We start from the raw sequence: 19,767 nt of genomic DNA on the forward strand, positions 1-19,767 counted from the left end.
CCTGTTACACGGGTAATTTAAGTGCAAGAGATCCTAAAAAGGCAAAAAAAAAAAAAAAAAAAGTATATATATACACACATACACACAAGGGTGTATTTCATTATGTATTTTAAATATACATTAAATACACATATAAACAAAAAATTAATCTAGAAATTCAGATTAAATAATTAATTATCAATTTGAAGGGGTTAAAATTATTAAATGGTTTAAAAAATACTTTTCAGAAGTAAACCCAGAGTAAAAACTAATGATCTCTAAGAATACAAGTGGTGGAGTTCCCGTCGTGGCGCAGTGGTTAATGAATCCAACTAGAAACTATGAGGTTGTGGGTTTGATCCCTGGCCTTGCTCTGTGGGTTAAGGATCTGGCGTTGCCATGAGCTGTGGTGTAGATTGCAGATGTGGCCCAAGAAATCACAAAAAAAGACAAAAAAAAAAAAAAAAAGAATACAAGTGGTTATGAACCTATGATTTTGGCTTAATATTTGAGGAAAAATAAAAATTAAATCAACTTATTGTCAAGTATATGCCTGATAAATAAACATATTTGGACTCCAAAAGAATATTGAGGTGTTGCATGCCATGCCTTTTATTCTCTAAGCTCACATCAAGCCATATGGCAGAATACTTATACTACCTTAAAATCTTCAAGGAAAGTGATTCTAATCTCCCTCTGTACAAAATTCCAGTATTTAATAACTTGAAATTCTTCCTACTACCTAATCTACAACCTTCCAGCTGTAAAAATTAAGGCCACGATGTTTTTTTATGCTCTTGGTAGGGAAGGAGAACAATTTGTTACCAGCAATCAAACTATAATAAATGTTCCTAAGCCTGAATGTGATTTTGAAGCCAAAATTTAGCTTTCTTTTTACAGGCTACTCAAACTCAATTTCTTTAAACTTCCCTTATATGTACTTCTAAGTATTTCACTATTACCCTCTCCCAAGTTATCTGCATCTCTTAAAAAATTAGGTTAAGTAGCAAACAGTACCCTAAAAAGACTAATAAAGTATTTTTTATTGCAATGATTCTTAATGAGAAAGCAAAAATGACTTGAATCTTAGCTAAATGGTAGTGATAAAATAATAAACAAAAGGGAGTAAGCATGAAAACATTAATAACAAAGAGTCTAAGAGATAAAATAGGTCCGTCTTTATTAAGTACACTCCAGGGGGATAATACTCTGAGAACTCAAATACCTTATCTCTAGCAGGTTACTAGAACTGCAAAGAGCTATACTTCAGGCAGACATAGCGTGATGGCATGCTTATTATAGTTATTAATTGACATGTTAATAAAAACAATTTATACAGTCCTGTATTTTAATTCTATGCTTACCAAACAACCTTATGATAATAAATTGGCCTACTGGGTAGATTTCCTTAGGTAATGAAGTATTCAGACTTCAGCACAGTTGACTGAATATATAGAGAAAGGCCATATTTTCTAGTACAATTATTAAATCCAATTTTATATACAAACATATTTCCTTTGATCTTTCATATCTACTATTAGATCTTAAAAATTTCTCATAACTTAAAAGTGAAGCTAATGTGGTACACTTTACCAATTTATAGATTATTCTATCATTAGTCATTTAATTAAGGTATGCAAAAGAGAAACATTAAAAAGTTTAACAATCTATAAGTAAGAAAATATATTGGAGTTCCTGTCGTGGCGCAGTGGTTAACGAATCCGACTGGGAACCATGAGGTTGCGGGTTCGGTCCCTGCCCTTGCTCAGTGGGTTAACGATCCGGCGTTGCCGTGAGCTGTGGTGTAGGTTGCAGACGTGGCTTGGATCCCGCGTTGCTGTGGCTCTGGCGTAGGCCAGTGGCTACAGCTCCGATTCGACCCCTAGCCTGGGAACCTCCATATGCCGCGGGAGCAGCCCAAGAAATAGCAAAAAGACAAAAAAAAAAAAAAAAAAAATATATATATATATATATATATATGTATTTGTATTTATATATTTGTTTATATATATATATTTATTTATATATTTGTATATATATATATGTATTTGTGGAAGGGATATATATATATATATCCCTTCCACAAATACATTTCCCCTGGAAAGATTAAAAATGAATGAGAAGTCTTCAAGTTTCCAAAGGTATGGCATATTTTCTTTTTCTGTGTTCTGGTTCCACCACAATACACTGAGATTCTGCAAATCTTTGTTTCATTTTGCTTCTTTTTATGGCTGAACCTGTAGCTTATGGAAGTTACTGGGCTAGGGGTGCAATTAGAGCTGCAGCTGAGGCCCTCACCACACTGGATCTAAGCCACATCTGCAACCTATGCTTCAGCTTATGGCAACACAGGATACCTAACCCACCGAGTGAGGCGTGGGATCGAACCTCCATCCTCACAGACACTATGTCAGGTTCCCAACCTGCAGAGCCACAATGGGAACTCCCAGATTCTGCAATCAAAATTATGGATCCCACACACTTCTATACATAAACATCTCCACTCATTTGATCTCAAAATTATGGAGCAGCACCCTCCAATATAAAAAGAGTAAATTGTGAATTACCTAGAAAAGCAAAGGGCATTACCATAAGGGAGAATTATCAGTGGCAGAGTTGCTTTAGTATTCTTTTTAGGGTGGGTTTGGGGGTCAGGGAACAGAAAAAGAGAAAGAAAAGGACACAGATCAATATAAAAAAAGTCTTCAGTTTTCCAATACGGTTTTCCAAGATTATAAAACTAAATTTTTCCTAAGATAATGTGTCTTTGAAGTTCCATGATTTTCTGCACATCAGTAAGTTCTCTTGGTCTCATTCATTAAAAGTCCTTTAGTACTCTTAAAGACTATTAAGAGCATTACTCTTAAGACAAAAAGCTAAAATTCTTAACATACCCTAAAAGCATAGACTGATTTGGATCCTACTCTTTTCCTGCCTCATGTATTTGATGCTTGCCTTGAGAGTTTCAGCCACACTGGCCTTCTCTTAGTTTTTCAAATACATATCCTCAGGGTCTTCACAAAGGTTTGTCTCCACTATCTCTTTTCCAGATAATTTTTTTGTTCATTTACTCATGAAATATTTCCCAAGTTCCTATTATGAGGCAGGTATTGTGCTACTCACTTTACAAATTGCCATGAACAAATAGGTAGAATTCTTGTTCTCATGGAACTTACATTCTCATAATTATCAGTTCACTCATTCAGCAAATATTTATTGAGCACCTAGTATGAGCCAGGCACTGTTTTAAGTGTTAGAGATAGAGCAATGAAAGAAACAGGCAAAATTTCTGCCTCAAGGAAAATAGATTCTAACAGGGAAAGCAGACATTAAGCAAAATGAATAAGCAAATATATAGTATGTTAGAAAATAATAAATGGTAAGGAGAAAAATAAAGCAAGGAAAAATAACAGGAAGTGAGTGTGTTTGTATACATGTGTGCACATGTACATGTGCAACTTTAGATAAGGTTGTTAGGGAAGGCCTTACCTAGATACGTTTAACTAATTAATCAGAAATTGAATAAGCAAAATGTTTATGGATTGTAATAAGTGCTATGAAGAAAATAAAAAGAATAATTTCCTTTATGCTTTAACTGGTAGCATAAAGGTAAGTTACTGACAGAAGCCTTTGTATGTAGATGGATCAGACAGAAAGTCTGTCTTAAGAGAAACCACACGTGAGCTGAAACTGAAGGATGAGAATGAGTCCCTTAGAGTATCTTAATATGCTCGCAAAGTACAGATGGCTCAGATTCTCCTAAACCACCACTAGCAAATCAGCTACATAGGAATGGTGTCATGGATGACAGAGATATTCAGAGGAAAGGGAAATAATTATTGAATGTCTGCTATGTGCTAGGTAAATGAAAACACTTTGTATGCTTGTCATACTCTTCAGCTTTCTGAGGCTTATGATAACAAGTAACTGCTTTCACCTCTAAAAAGTGGCTGAGTAAAATCTATTGGTGGTCAATTTGAGATCAAAGGTAATAGTTAATGGACAGCAGACAGCATATGGAAGTTTCCAGGTGAGGGGTTGAGTCAGAGCTACAGCTGCCAGCCTACATCACAGCCACAGCAACGCAGGATCCGAGCTGCATCTGTGACCTATACCACAGCTCCCCACAATGCCAATCCTCAACCCACTGAGTGAGGCCAGAGTTCAAACCCACAACTCTTGGTTACTAGTCAGATTCATTTCCACTGCGCCACAATGGGAACGAACTCCGTCATGTATTTTGGACATTAAGCCATTATAAGGTGTATGGTTTGCAAGTAACTTCTCTTAATTCCATAAATTGCCCTTTCATGTTGTTGACTGCTCTTCTGCTGTGCAGAGCTTTTCATTTCAATGAAATTCCGCTTGTCTACATTTGCTTTGGTTGCTTGTGCCTTTAATGTCATATCTAAGAAATCATTGCCAAGACCAAAATCAAGAAGGTTTTTTTCCTATATTTTCTTCTAGAGGGTTTACAATTTTGGATCTTACATAAGTCTTTAATTCACTTTGAGTGGTTTGTTTTTTTTTTTTAATGGCTGCACCTGTGACATATGGAAGATCATGTATGCATAAGTTCACTTCTGGGTCTCTATTCTGTTCCACTGGCCAAATATATCTAAAATGTATATTAATGAACATAGAAGAATTTAGGCAAGATCTTTCATAACTATCAATGTAATCACTGATAATCCCTACAATGACCACATAATGGCCAAGTGAAGAGATGGAAAGCTGACCACTGCTCCAGTTATGAATCATTCTGTAGATGCCTCAACACCAGAAGTATCTCTTCATTAAAAGGCTACAGTGCTCTTCTAAACCTCCAGCACTTGTGTTTGGCATTCATCTCAGGATGCTACACTCAGATAGGTATCTGAATCAGGGTTGGTTGGTTTTTCCCCTCAGATACCAACTGAAACATGACTTGTTTACCTGACTGCACTCTCACTTTTAAAGCCACTACCATCTTCTAAAGTGCGTTTAAAATCATTTAAAACCTTAGAGATAATTCAGACAAAACAGGTATGTTTTGGTGTGTGTATGGGTGTCATCAATAGTATAAACTCAATTTTTTAGGCATAAGTTTAAGAGGTGAAAGTGGTTGTAAAGAATCTGTTATGATCCAAGAACTCTGTTAGTAATATATAGCTCTATATGTAGATTAATTTTTCTACTTGCTAACAAAAAAATGAGAGACCACAGATAAGAATAATCTAACAGAAAATTTGTAATTTCATTTGATCAGGAATTCCAGCCTACTAAAGCTATACGTATATATAAAGACTGTGATTATAGTTTGACTGACTTCTTCTGAGGGAAAAATCAACCCAAGGAAAAAAAGAAACTAAAACCATACAGAAACAAAAATAGACAGAGAGATAAATACCAAACTTTTACTCAAGGTCTAGATATTCAGATAGTTGCATACAATCTTTAAATCTAGTGCACAAAATGTGAAAGCCTACCAGAAATAATAATATACTTGTCACTCAAGGGATATTTAAAAACTCAGTTTCCTTTGTAAAGCACCCAAGAGGAGTAACTGGTACCGCACAGTGCATAAAATGTTTAGTCTCAACTACATTAAAACTTAATTCCTTTTGTTGTTATTAATTTTCAAAAGGGATTTTTAAACACACTGTTTGCATAAAAATAGGAACCAGGCCTTATCAGGATTTTTTTTCTCTTTTTTTCCCTCTTTTTAGGGCCCTACCTACAGCATATGGAAGTTCCCAGCCTAGGGGTCGAATTAGAGTTACAGCTGCTGCCTGTACCAACCACAGCAATGCCAGACTGAGCTCCATCACCAATGTCACAGCTTACAGCAATTCTATATTATTAACCCGCTGAGTGAGGCCACGGATTGAACCCACAGCCTCATAGATACTAGTCAGATTCTTAATTCACTGAGCCACAATGGGAATGCTTCTGAATATTTTTGACAATTTGTCGTTTAAAAATCCTATTCTTTCATTCAACATTCTTATGTTGTGTATCTACTATGAACATCTCCCTATATTATTTAGACCCTGAAATATTTTTCTATAAAACTGGAAAAGATTTTTTTTTAATATATTTTTCTGAGATAGACACAGACTTTTTTTTTTTTTTTTTGTCTTTTTAGGGCCACACCTGTGGCTTTATGGAGGTTCCCAGGCTAGAAGTCAAATCAGAGCTGTAGGTGGCCTTCACCACAGCCACAGCAATGCAATAGCTGAGCGGTGTCTGTGACCTACACCACAGCTCACAGCAACACCAGATCCTTAACCCGCTGAGTGAGGCCAGGGGTTGAACCTGCATCTTCATGGATACTGGTCAGATTCATTTCCACTGAGCCACAATGGGAATTCCAACACTGAGACTTTTTAGGAAGGCAAGAACAGTCAATCATGATACTTCCCTTTTTTTTTTTTTTTTCCACAGCAGTTTTCCTATTTGGGTTAATATCTTGTCCCCATTCTGTTATTCTATTAGAACATGGGCAGTGGATAAAGCAACTTGAAATGATTCAATACTGAAGTATAAATTAAAGTAAAAGCTCCTAGCCAAAGTAAAAATGCCCTTAACTCAATTATTAGAGTACCAGGAGAGGCAGGGAAGTGGGGAGGTTTCAAAATCATAACATTTCAAAGACAAAAGTTGGCATCATAAACTCAGGACTTAAAAAGAAACACATTAGAAAATTTTAAAATTCTATCTTCACCTCTCATAAGACATTTGAAATTTGTTTAATTTAGGATTACTCAAATATTTAGAAATAGATTATTTCTAATGTCAAAGGCCATATTTGTGTTAATGATGTTAGCAGAGGTAAACTACATTCAACAAATTCCATCCTAACAACTGTGTCATGAAAAAACACATACAAATTACTGAACATAAGGATTAAGACTTCTTACCCCATATTTACATTGGCGAGATGTTGCTCCATACTGGAAACGGCATTGTTCATCGGCATCATACACCTGACCTGGGGCCACAGCTGGATAAAGAAAGTCACGCTTGGGAGGCTCATTATCAAGGCAAGTACCACGGCCTGAACTGTTCAACATAAAGGATCAAAGGAAATTAGGCACACTGTGGACTGTTTCAATCACAGCTATGAAACCATGTGTTGAGCTTTTTAATAACTGATGCATGAAAAACAATACATTCTATAAAAAATAATCACATGGCAAAATAGAAATAGCTTTACTAAAACTCAAATAAGAGCTCCAGAAGTTTTTTCCAGCACCAAGACACAATAAAAGCATCTCACAAAACAATCTAAAAATGTCATTGTTGGCCTTTAAACACTGATTTAAACTAATTTCTGGGGGAATCAAAACAATTTCACATTACTCTAAACTTCTTGTTTGTTTTGAGTGAAAATATAACCACATCTGGTAGTAGAATTAAAAACATAAAATGTGGGGAAAAACTGTGGTTGTGATCCTTAAAGACCTACTCTATATACTTCCACCTTGGGCAGAACAATAGATGCTGTGGTAAGACATGTCCAAAATTTCTTGAAATATTTCAATAACAAATGGGCTGAGTGACAGATGAGGCCAAGATCCAAAGTTCTCTTCTCAAGTATATTAGAAGTGTTTAGTCTCTCAAAAATTTCATATTTCATCTAGGATCATCAAAGTTGGAAAAGAGAATGTTCTCCTCTCTATATAATTTCTGCCTTTCAAAGTACGCTTGCACTCAAACATAATATTTTAATTCAGTGGAACAAATAACATAAAGATTGCCAAAAGCCAGACAGAATACCTTAGTTTAAAGAGCTTTATATTTTGTTAAATATAATTGTTCATTTTTATTTAGTCAGTGTGCATAAAATAGGACAGATGCTTTTTTACTTTCATTTCACATGTGAGTAAGTTAGAATTTTTAAAGAATTCCTATGCCAACATTTAAAAATTTTTTCCAACATTCCTGTCAATTGTGCCAGCACTTCTGTTTTTTTTTCCAAATCTTTTCCATCCACTTTGCCAAAGGAAAATAATTTCGCAAGTAGAAGTTCCTCAACTATTATTTAGGACAATACAAGTTTTCATTTATAGGTAAGTAAGAAAGAACCATGCATAATAATGAGTTTCATATTCACTTAATATGTTACCATATTCTTAAAATTTGAAAGTAAATTTGTTATATAAAAATGCATGTTTGCACAGTAGCAAATAAATACCTTTTAAAAATTGAACCGTACTATTCATAAGGTGATTGGTTCAAAACCCAAGGGACAGTATATTGTCTTCTTTGTGTCCCTTTTCTTTCATTTATGCTCCTTGATTAATTTTTTAAACAATAAAAATATTTAGCTGGAATATTAAATGTAGTACTGAGTAGACGGATGTTATTATTGGCTATTATAATCATTTCATCTGTCACTGCTCAAGGTGTCTAACTGATAGACAACAACTTTTTTCATCCAGCTATCCAGATTTCATAAGAGTACTTTTTATTTTCTGCCTACTGTACTTTTAGAAATTAACATGTACCTCAGTAAGAAAAAACTACTTCTAGATAAATTGTAAAAATAGTTTCTTCTTTTATTTTATTACGTAAAATATCTTCATATGGGTATGCAAATTTTAAGCCAATGTAATTCTACCAGTAAATCCCAAATTCTGTATTAAAGTTAGTGATAAAGAAGTCAATGTGAAAGGAATAAAAGAAGAAATTATGAGATAATTGCATTAGTAGTTTAACTTCCTAATTTTCCTTCTAAAATATTAGTTTCATCTCTACCACAAAATTATAAGTCTATGAAAGCAGCATGTAATACAAATAAACTATGTAAATCAGTAGGAAAACTTATAGCACTAATGTACTTAAGTACAGGATCCTACAGTAAAAATATCTGCCAACAGCAAAACAAAGACAGTATAAGATATATTCAAAGAAGTGGCACCAACTCAAAATCCATTCAAAATTATTACACACAAATAATTTCAGGACTATAGAAAATTAACCTAAAAACTTAGATGAAGAAGTATGTGGACCTCCAAAAAAGAGTTTAAGAAGAGACAACCTGAGAAAAGAATTCCTGATGGCAAATTGAAAATTGACTTAACCCAAGAAGAATCTAGAATAATTACTTCATTTAAAGTTCCTATTCCCGGCTTTTAACGATCTTCCATGGTTCATGTTCTTTAAAAAATACCAAATCAGATGACCATTGCAGGAGTCTTCAGACAACAAATACCATGCTTTGTTGTGAGAAAAACTGGGAAAATTCTGAGAAAGTCTACCCCAAAAGTGATTTGTTTCAATTTTTTAGAAGTATCTATTTTTCTGCGTTAATGTGGTCTAATTAAATATCTAGACAAGTCTTACTGTCTTTTCCGGTACATTTTTGCAAAAGAATAAAACACCATATGAAATACTGTAAGTGAAAAATTACATAGATCTTCAAATAATGAACATGTATCTAGGAATATTCATCAACAAAGACCTTTTAAAATGGGTTTGGCTATATTTGTACAAAATACCAATACTTGCAAATCAAGTGTCTTACCTACTAGGATTTGTTTCAGGAAAGCAAATGTGTGATAGCTGCAAGGTTGATTTAAGCTATTTCTGCATTTTGAGTAGAAAATGTACTCCATATGGTCCTTCTAGTAACCATATACATCATATATAATAAAAACTTGATAAAGAATTTTGGGGGTAAGATTTTCATACTTTAATTCTTTACCCAAGGGTAAAGCTACAAAAATGTCTTTTGTATAATGTTACCAAAATTTGTCTGCTATTTGAATCCTGCTACATTCAAGTAAATTAAATCTATATATCATGATAATTAGTTAACTCTTAAAAGTTAATAATTCTGGATATTTTCAACCTGCTATGCCATCAATTACCATTATGAAATATCACAGATGTAGAAGGTAGAGGGCATGAATGTTAGAGATATATACTTAACCCTAGCAGTGTTTTTGGTTTTTTTTTTTCCTTAGAAAATGTCCTTGATCCTAATCACATCCCTCCTTGTCTTCCCAAGAAGTAACAAATATTCTGATTTTTATTTTTTATTTTATTATCATTTTTAATATTCTATAAAAAAGGAAAAGCTAATTTCTACCTAAGAGTCCCAGTGTGGTTAAGAAGAGACCATGTAGTATGGGATGATTTTTAAAGTAATACTCTCTTTGGTTTTTCTTAGTAATTATTTATCTCTCAATTATTCATATGCCCATTTTTGGACTCTATATAACCTCATATTGTAGGTTTTCTTTTGTGACTTTATTACGAATGTGAATATATCCACGTTGATGTGTATAAGCTGTTCATTTATATTGTTCTTTGATATTCCGTTTAAGACTATGCCACAGTCATTTATCCTTTCTTCTATTAACAAGCAATTTCTAGAAATTACAAATTATGCTGATATAAATATTTGCCTATTTTCCTGGTATAAATACTTTTCTTTTCTTAAAAATATTAGATATGAGTTATTTTATTAAAATCTGTAATTGTTTCCTTTTAACAAAATGAAAGTTATGAGTAATTTTTATTTAATCTAGGATGCTAGACAATCACTATAATCATACAATTCTTATGATACTGACCGTAGTGTTATTTATGCTACCATTTTCAAAATAATAGTGGTAATACTGTATGTAAATCTTCTTGAATTTTCTCATTAATTCACTTGTAAGCACAGCTGGTTTGTACCTTGGTGTCATACATGAGTATTTTCACTCAGAAAACATAAACCTCACTCATTAATAAGTGAGATGAATAACACTATAGTATCCATCTATGAGATGTTTTACAACTTACTATTGTCAGGCACAGATTATATGTATATAATTGTCCTGAGCAAAATTATATACTAAAAAACATATAACTATTAATATTTCCCTGGCAGCACATATTTTACAACTAAAAGCTCAATTCTGGTTAATATCTACAGCAAAATAGATACTTATTGAGGTAATACACTGTACCTTCGTTTATATTTCTAAGACAAAAATGTATATTAGTTTGAGAACATGCTTTTCCCTTGATTATGAAATTCTTAGTAAATCAAAGTATATTTACATTTCCAGAAATCCTTGCAGCTGATAGCAAAGTCATATTTTATGTATTCTGCTTCTAATTTAGAGAAGTCTTATTTACATAATTAAAAAATCAGCCTTGAAAAAATAGGAACAAGGGTCAGACTTGAGTCTTCAACTAAAATTTACAGATTCTTAAATAAATGATCTCTTGGCTTTGTATCCAGAATACATGGGGACATACTCCTATTTTCAATTTTGGATTTATTTGTTTGTTTGTTTGTTTGTTTGTTTATTGTCTTTTTGCCTTTTCTGGCCCTTGGCATATGGAGGTTCCCAGGCTAGGGGTGCAATCAGAGCTGTAGCTGCTGGCCTACACCAGAGCCACAGCAAGGCAGGATCTGAGCGGCGTCTGCAACCTACACCACAGCTCACGGCAACGCCGGATCCTTAACCCGCTGAGCGAGGCCAGGGGTCGAACCCGCAACCTCATGGTTCCTAGTCGGATTCATTAACCACTGAGCCACAACAGGAACTCCTGGATTTATTTTTCACTTAAATAATTATACTATAAAGTACAGACCTTCAGTCTACTATACAGTGGGTCACTCTAAGAAATAAAACTTTCTGCATAACCCTGTACATATCTTAACAGTCTCTTAACAACAACAACAAAAAGTTAACAGATAATACCATCTCCTACTTTTCCCCACAAAATTGTGCTAATATACTTAAATTAAGCAAAAATGAATTAGGTTATATGATCTATAACAAGTCAAGCGTCTTACCAACTGTATTCTCATAAACTTCTCTAACAATCTTCACAAAACTAACAATACATTACCTTCTAAAATGAGTTATTCTATTTTAGACTCTTTCACTTGCACTCTGGGGTACCTGAAAACAGTGAACTAGAGGCTTCCAATATACAAACAAGGCATTGATAATATTTACTATATTATGCTCTCTTTTTCTCCATATGTAATTATAACTTATCAAAGACATTTATGGGTTAAATTGAAATTCCCAAAATGTGTCAGATAAATGTAAAGAGGAAAAATCTGTTTTGCTAAGCTGTTTATTGGGTTCCACATAAAAAAGAGGTCCAATCTATAAAATTTATTTTCTTTCTAATAGATTATTGATATTGACCTTCAAAGATAATTGCTACAGAGGAATTGTGAGCATTTTGGTCATTCTGTTCATCTTATATCACTTCTCTTGCAGCTCTACACTCATGTTTCTTCCTAGTTCATCTTCAACCATAATTCTGCCTTTTTTTTCAGCTGCCATCCTTTCTGTGAAAATGGCTAGACTGTATTTAATTTGGAACTGTAGGAAATTTTGCTATGGACCTCTGACAGTTCAAACAATATAACAGCCTTTAATTTAAATAAAGCAAAAGTAGATTCACAGAGGCCCCAGGATTTTTGAAGACTATATGAAATTACTCTGCACTACCACGAAGTGGTGGAAAATATAGGAAAAACTGGCCTAAATCATTTCTGGCTGCCTTCCACTGCCTGGTAAATTAGCCCATCGACATCAAAGAGTGTGAGCCATAATACCAGGTTCATCTTTCTCTAGTTTCTAAATAAATAAATAAATAAATAAGTCCCGCAGGCAGATAGGAAGGACACTACCTGCAAAGCCGCCGTCGGAAAACATCAGAAGCTGGCATAACACGTCCATTTTAACGGAAATGGGTTCTTTATTATTTAATCAGGACAGCTTCTGGGCGATTCATGAACCACTTATTGAATCACCGAGTTTAAGAAATCTGAAAAAAAATATTGGGAGTTGGTAAACACCATCTCCTGATTGATCAATAGCACCTAGTGTTTCAGAATGACACGAGAGACTTTTTACTCTACTGGCATTTAAAGGCCATGGAATTGTTTTCAGGTGAACATAGTGAATAGTGAATCTATAAATCATAGAAAGCTCATTGTTAAAATCCACCATCATCTTTGGCCTATACAGTCACTAAGCAGAGAAAAGTATGCACTTTGTTGGCTGGGCTGCAATTCCTAAACAATTCATCTTTCAAAATTTCTTTTTCTTGAGAAGAGAAACTAAAATAAAATGTTATGAGTCTTTTTGAGCCAAGTATAAAACATAAATGTAACCTCAACCCTTGATCAAAATATCACTGGATTTTTAAAAATATCACAGATAGCTGTTAAAGCAATTAAGTCCACTGCATTAATAAAAAGGAACAAAGAAATTCAAGAAAGTTACTATTATGTCTTTGTGCTCCAGTGAACTGACCTTTTTAAAGGGCCTTGTGTTTAAAAAACCTTTATTGCTTGGTCAGATCATCATCAGAGTTTTTTAGTTTACTATTTAAAGAAAGGGGAAAAAAAGCCAAGTTTTCTCCAAATCTGTACCCATTGTCTTTCACATCTATCTTTTACTAATGACTTTAACTCTGAGAATTCCTATGAGGATGTACAACTCAAATATTTTTATAAAATACAGAATAAATAAACCCATTAGAACCCTGTCAACACTAATCATGCTTAAACATAAAAAATGCAAAGAGGCAATAAGGCTTACATAATGCTTCTTGGATTAATTATTTCAATTAATTCAATGGAACACTTTATTCTAACTAGTAATAATTTTATATCTCTCACCAAACCAGTAATGATTTCTTAACTGTATTTTATCGGTAATTTAGGGATTCCCTTTTGGAATGTTTTAATGGCCTTAATATGGCTTTAACTAGGCAGGGTTTGGCAAGAGATCAGAATTGGTCCTTGTATTTAGTACATGAGATAGTCCTAGCAAATAGGCTATGCAGTAGAAGCAGGATAGAGGAGAGAGATATGGTATGTGGGAGAAAAAAATATAAGAAAGCCCTAACACTGTACAAGAATATTGAGCATGCATTGCTTGTCTTTCTGGTGATAGACACTAAGATTCCATTATAAAAACATAAGCCAAGTCAAGGGAGAAATTCCAAATCTGGCTTGATTTCTGGAGAGAACAGATCTTCAACAATGTTTAAAATTCAGGTAATATGATCTTGTTAAAAACATTTTAGAAAAAAATATTGCCAGTGCCTTGTGTTAAAAACTACCAAAAGATGTCAAACAAATTCTCTGTGGTCTATCTATGTTCAAAGCCCTTCACCCAGTTTTGGCATGAGGCAAGTACAGTGTAATAATTAATCTATTGCTAAGATTAAAAAGGGTTGAGTTATTACGAGGTTATTCGGAAGAGCTACCTTCTAAAATAAGTTTCCAATTCTCACAATTTCATTAGTATGTTAATTAATTCAAAAGAGAACATTTTAAACATTTCTTTTTTGATCTTTGAGCAAAGCATTGACTAGGTAATTAAAAAATCTCTTGTTTGAGGCTTTTAAAAATATGATTATAAATTTTAAGAATACCATCTGGCTATTAGCAGATATAAATCAAAATTTTAATGAATAATGTTACCCTGTATAACCCATCCGAATTTTAAAATTTCATATTATAATCATGTTAAAGTTTGAACCAAGACAATTTTTAAAAAGGATTCACCTCTACTTTATGTATGACTCAGTTTTTCAAAGTATTTAATCTCTCCTCCTCAAGAAAAAAATGGCTGACACGAAATAGTTGAAGGTAATGATAGAACAAAGCTTCATGCTTAAAATCTTGATATTATTTAAAATAATATTTATCCCTTAATGAATGTATATTAAGTGTTTTATATACCTTATAGTGTTATACATAATTATTTATATAACAACTTAATGATGTGTGTATTATTACCTAAAGTCATTCAACAAATGAAGTCTCTGAAGATTAGAAAGGTTAAGTTACATGCCCAAGGTCACACAGTTAGATAGTAAGACCTAAGTCTATCAGTTTCCAAAGTCTAATCTTGAAGTCTCATGCAGGTGAGATGTGGAAAAACATCTGCTTTTCTAAAAAGAGTTATACCTGCGCTAATTTATGTTCTTCATATTTAAATAATCAGACTCTTGGAATATAAAGTACCAGCAAAGAAGTTCTCAAACTGCAGAAGAGATGAGTCATTTAATAAATTTTCAAAGAAAAATTTTCATTTTCTCATTTTCATTTCCTAGATGTTTGGTTTTTTTGTTGTTGTTGTTTGTTACTATTAGATACTTTGGTATTCTTACAGGATAAAATCAACTATGTAATCAGTGAACTAAAGTTTGGCTTATTTTCTATTAAATTACGTAAATCTAAATTCTTTCTGACATTGCTTCCCATTTATTTAACATTTCTAACACTCACATCATCAAACCCTCTTACAGACTTGCTCCAGTTCCTCTAATCTGTACAGCTTGTGCTCTGTTTAAGTATGAAGGAAAAAAATTGCCACAATGATATATCAAATTATTTGAGGAATAGCCTGAAATATCACTGAGCCCTGTAAAAGTACTCAGTATGCAAAGTTTGAAGCACTACATATTAGGCTTCTATCAATGGCTTACTTCTGGAGCAATTCATCATCACTCTCCAGAGATTACTTACTCTAGAAAGCTGGTGATATAGTCTCGACTGCAGGCAGACCAGGAAAAGGGATTGGTATTTGCAGTAATGTGAGCTGCCATAAGTTTTGCTGCTTCATGACCTTTCGTCCCACAAGAATTTCCAATTCCATCATGGTTCATACCAAAACTGTTTTAACAAGGAAGAAACATAAGAAACATAAAAGAAAAAAAATAAGAAAAATAAAACAAACAAACCCCAATACATCCTTTATTTCCTTATTTGATCATTTATTAGCCTTATCAACATATGGCTTCCAACAAGATAGACCAGATCCTCTAAGGAAATATAGGATTAAAGTTAAAGAGACTAAGGAATAATTCAATGATACAATATATTTCTAGATCTCTTTTAATTCATCACATACTCTCAAATGTTATCTCATATGATACAATTTCTCCTTGAACAGACAGGGGATATATATTAATTCTCAATTTATAGATGAGGAAAAAACTGAGATTTAGTAAAGACAATGGACCTATTAAAGATCATACAGTTAGTACATGTTGAAATTGTTAGTAGAACCTACCTTTAACATGCTAGAGTTCATGCTACCTCACTATGCTGAATACAAAAGAGAATTACGAAAAGATAGTTATGACCAATAGAGTTCTAGGTTACAGGCCAAACACTGAAATTCTTTTCCTTATAAATATGTATAAAGAAGAATTAAATAATGTAAAATTTATGTTAGTGTGTGTATGTGTTTTTAAAACGCCTTTTGAAAAATCTTGATACATTTAAGGATTATGAATAAAGCCTTTTCTTTACTATGGCCTCCCTTGATTTTTCAAAGCTCTTCTTTGTCATTTTTTCCTCTGTGTCCTATAGCCATACTTAGTGCTATCAATATGATCTAGAAATATACCTCAATGCATAAATCATAAAATTTTTCTGTAAAGGATATACCCACAATATACGAATAAATTTGAGCCTTTCATCACAAGTAGCTAAAAGCTTAGTGAAACATCACTAAAAAAATATCATTATTGTGTCCACTGTGACATCCTAGTTAATGCACCATGATATATGTTTAAAGAAATAAGTAATTTGTGTGACACAAGTACAATATAGATAAGAACACTTGCTGAAAAGAAATTTGGAAAGGTAGTTGAGAAGAGATAATTATAATAAATGAAAGTAAATATCAATAATTTTGGCAGTGTACCAACTTTGAAGATTTGTCAATAAGAGCAAGTATAGAAGATTTCTGAGTAGGAAAATATGGAATAGATCTGCATTTTAGACAGATCATTATAGTAATTCTGTGGTGAAAACAATGTAGTGGAAAGAGAATGGAGCTGGGGAGCCCAGATAGAAGATAACCAATTGAGAAGTAATGCAGGTCTGAACTAGGGCCCTGGATAAAGAAGTGGGATTGACCTGAAACGTGTTTATGAAGGTGAATGAAATGGCCTTCATAAATACAACATAAAAGAGTTATAATGAAGACATATAATATGTCTACATATGGGGGGAGGAAAGAGGAACTAATAATTCCTAGGTTTAGGGGATAATATAAGCAAAGGAAGAGAAGTACATGAAAGCACTAAATTAAACCACCAAATAGTCTTCCAAGAACATCAATACTTAGTCTTCTTGTGTTTGACATCAACATACTCAAGTCAATCTCTTTGAATAGTCTTCTAGGAATATAATGATGGAGTTTACTGTTTGTTGAATTAGATGAATATTCCATTGAAATAATCAGCTCCAGATTTACAGAAAACTTTATATAAAAGATTTACATAAAAACATCTCTATTGTAAATTTATAACTCAATAAAATTAATATTCTATATTTATCTTAAAGGTTAATACTACTGTGTGAATACTACTATGATTCTTTTAAAATGATGATAGTTTTGAAAATATTATATCCTTGAGCAGCTGTCTCATACTTTTCCCCGAGTCATGTTAAGATAGGTATAGGCAGGCACAGACAGCTTTCAGAAAATCATTTTTGAGATTCCCAACTTTCTTATGTACTTTATTCTAAAAAAATAAAAGTTTTTCCTTTTGAAATGATATTTCTTCCACCTTACAAAAGAAGAACTTATCTTTCACCCATCCATAATTTTATAATAGTTCACTGTCATGGGGTATAAAAGCATGGGTATCAAGGAAAGAGACAATTGGAAACATTTGGTGTCAGCGATGAGAAAAAGAATGACTTTAATGATTAAATAACATATGTAGTTTCTTGCTCTCATAGAGGAAGGCATACTCAAATTAACAGCTAATGGGCTGTTAAAATTTGATGATAGATCACCATGGTTATGCTTTGACTAATAGTTCAAAGAGAGTTCAAAGAACTGAGTAATATTTCTATAATAAACTTCTTTTATCTTGTCTATTTACTTATGTAAAAAAAAATTTCTCAGCATTTGCATCTATAGAAACAAAATAAAGAAATCAGATTAGTGGAGTTCCTGTTATGGCTCAGCAGTTACAAACCCAACTAGTACCCATGAGGACATGGGTTCAATCCCTGATCTCGCTCAGTAGGTTAAGGATCTGGAGTTACCATAAGCTGTGGTACAGGCTGCAGACATGGTTTGGATCTGGCATTGCTGTGGCGGTGATGTAGGCTGGAGAAGGTCCAATTCGACCCCTATCCTGGGAACTAACATATGCCACACCTGTGGTCTCAAAAGAAAAAAAAAAAAAAAAAATGAAGGAAATCAGATTGGTGCTGAAATACTGCCTCATTCTAGCAATACAGAGGTAAATGCAATAATTGAAAATACACATCTAAAGATGCCTCTCTTAATAAAAACTTTTTCATATTTATTAAAATTCATAATATATATGCTCTTCTAATCAATCATTAACTAATGACTGTAATGTAATGAACATATAATCCAGAAAAAAGCCTTTTTTTTTTAAATGATCACAGTGCTGCAGTGAACACTGGAGTACATGTATCTTTTCAAGTCATGGTTTTCTCTGGATAGATGCCCAAGAGTGGGATTGCTGCATCAAAGAGTAATTCTATTATTAGTTTTCTGAGGAATCTCCATACTATTTTCCACAGTGGTTGTACCAATTTACACTTCCACCAACAGTGTAAGAGGTCTCTACACTTTCTCCAGAATTTACTGTTTGTAAACTTTTCGATGATGGCCAATCTGGCCAGTGTAAGGTGGTACCTCATAGTGGTTTTGATTTGCATTTCTCTAATGATGAGTGATGTTGAACATCTTTTCACACGTTTCTTGGTCATCAGTATGTCTTTGGAGAATTGTCTGTTTAGATTTTCTGCCCATTTTTTTTGATGGGGTTGTTTGTTTTTTTGGTATTGAACTGCAGAAGGTGTTTATAAATTTTGGAGATTTATCCCTTGTCAGCAGCTTCATTTGCAAAGATTTTCTCCCATTCAGTGGGTTGTCTTTTCATTTTGTTTAGGGCTCCTTTGCTGTGCAGAAACTTTTAAGTTTAACTAAGTCCCATTTGTTTATTTTTATTTTTATTGTCATTACTCCAGGAGGTGGATCTGAGATGTTGCTGTGGTTTATGTCGGAGAGTGTTTGGCCTATGCTTTCCTCTAAGAGTTTTATAGTATCTGGTCTTATATTTTGATCTTTAATCCATTTTGAGTTTATTTTTGTGCATGGTGTTAGGATGTTTTTAATTTCATTCTTTTCCATGTTGCCGTCCAGTTTTCCCAGCCCCACTTATTGAAGGGCCTGTTTTTTCTCCACTGCTTATTCTTGCCTCTTTTGTCATAGATTAGTTGACTGTAGGTGTGTGGGTTTAATTCTGGACTTTCTATCTGATCACAGGAAATTTTAAAAATGAAATTGTGAACTAAAATTTGTTAGAGATATTTTACACAATTAAAAACATTTTTGGAGTTCCCATTGTGGCACAGTGGAAATAAATCCAGCTAGTATCCACGAGAATGTGGGTTCGATCCCTGGCCTTGCTCAGTGGGTTAAGGATTCGGTGTTGCCATGAGCTGTAAAGTAGGTTGCAGATGCAGCTCTCATCTGGTGTTGTGGCTGTGGTGTAGGCTGGCAGTTGTAGCTCCGTTTCAACCCCTAGACTGGGAACCTCCGTATGTCACAGGTGCGGCCCTAAAATGACAAAAAGACAAAAAGGCAAAAAAAAAAAAAAAAAGAAAAGAAAAAAAGAAATCCCAGAAATCACTTGACCGATGTCAACATGTCAACTAGTTCACTGACAGTGACACAAAGTGAAATGGGGGTTTACAATTATAATTTATGACATCAGTTTCAAAAGAGGGCTCTAGCAGTCCACCAGGCTGTAGTG

At 33.5% G+C, this 19,767-nt stretch overlaps 1 protein-coding gene across 38 annotated transcripts in view; it reads right to left on the bottom strand.

Moving 5' to 3' along the window:
* Positions 1 to 19,767, bottom strand: part of ADAMTS6 (ADAM metallopeptidase with thrombospondin type 1 motif 6) — a 308,356-nt gene that overhangs the window by 122,721 nt on the left and 165,868 nt on the right. For 26 of the 38 annotated variants that reach the window (XR_014831409.1, XR_014831406.1, XR_014831407.1 and 23 more), the window contains 2 exons: positions 15,476 to 15,622; positions 6,882 to 7,023 (listed from right to left, as the gene is read on the bottom strand). The exons of 2 other annotated variants lie outside the window; for them this stretch is intronic. Coding sequence is in view for 16 of the 36 variants with exons in the window: in XM_085002386.1 (XP_084858512.1) it covers positions 6,882 to 7,023; positions 15,476 to 15,622 (289 nt within the window). In the remaining 20 variants the exon portion in view is untranslated. Of the gene's footprint in view, positions 1 to 6,881; positions 7,024 to 12,619; positions 12,757 to 15,475; positions 15,623 to 19,767 lie in introns of those variants that run through there. 10 more of the 38 variants (XR_014831410.1, XM_085002385.1, XM_085002394.1 and 7 more) reach the window with 2 other exon arrangements.

The sequence above is a fragment of the Sus scrofa genome, chromosome 16, assembly GCF_054392235.1.
Source record: "Sus scrofa isolate SSC_HxYL_T2T_F1_AM1 chromosome 16, Sscrofa_HxYL_maternal_Yorkshire_Landrace_v2.0, whole genome shotgun sequence".
NCBI lineage: Eukaryota > Metazoa > Chordata > Mammalia > Artiodactyla > Suidae > Sus > Sus scrofa.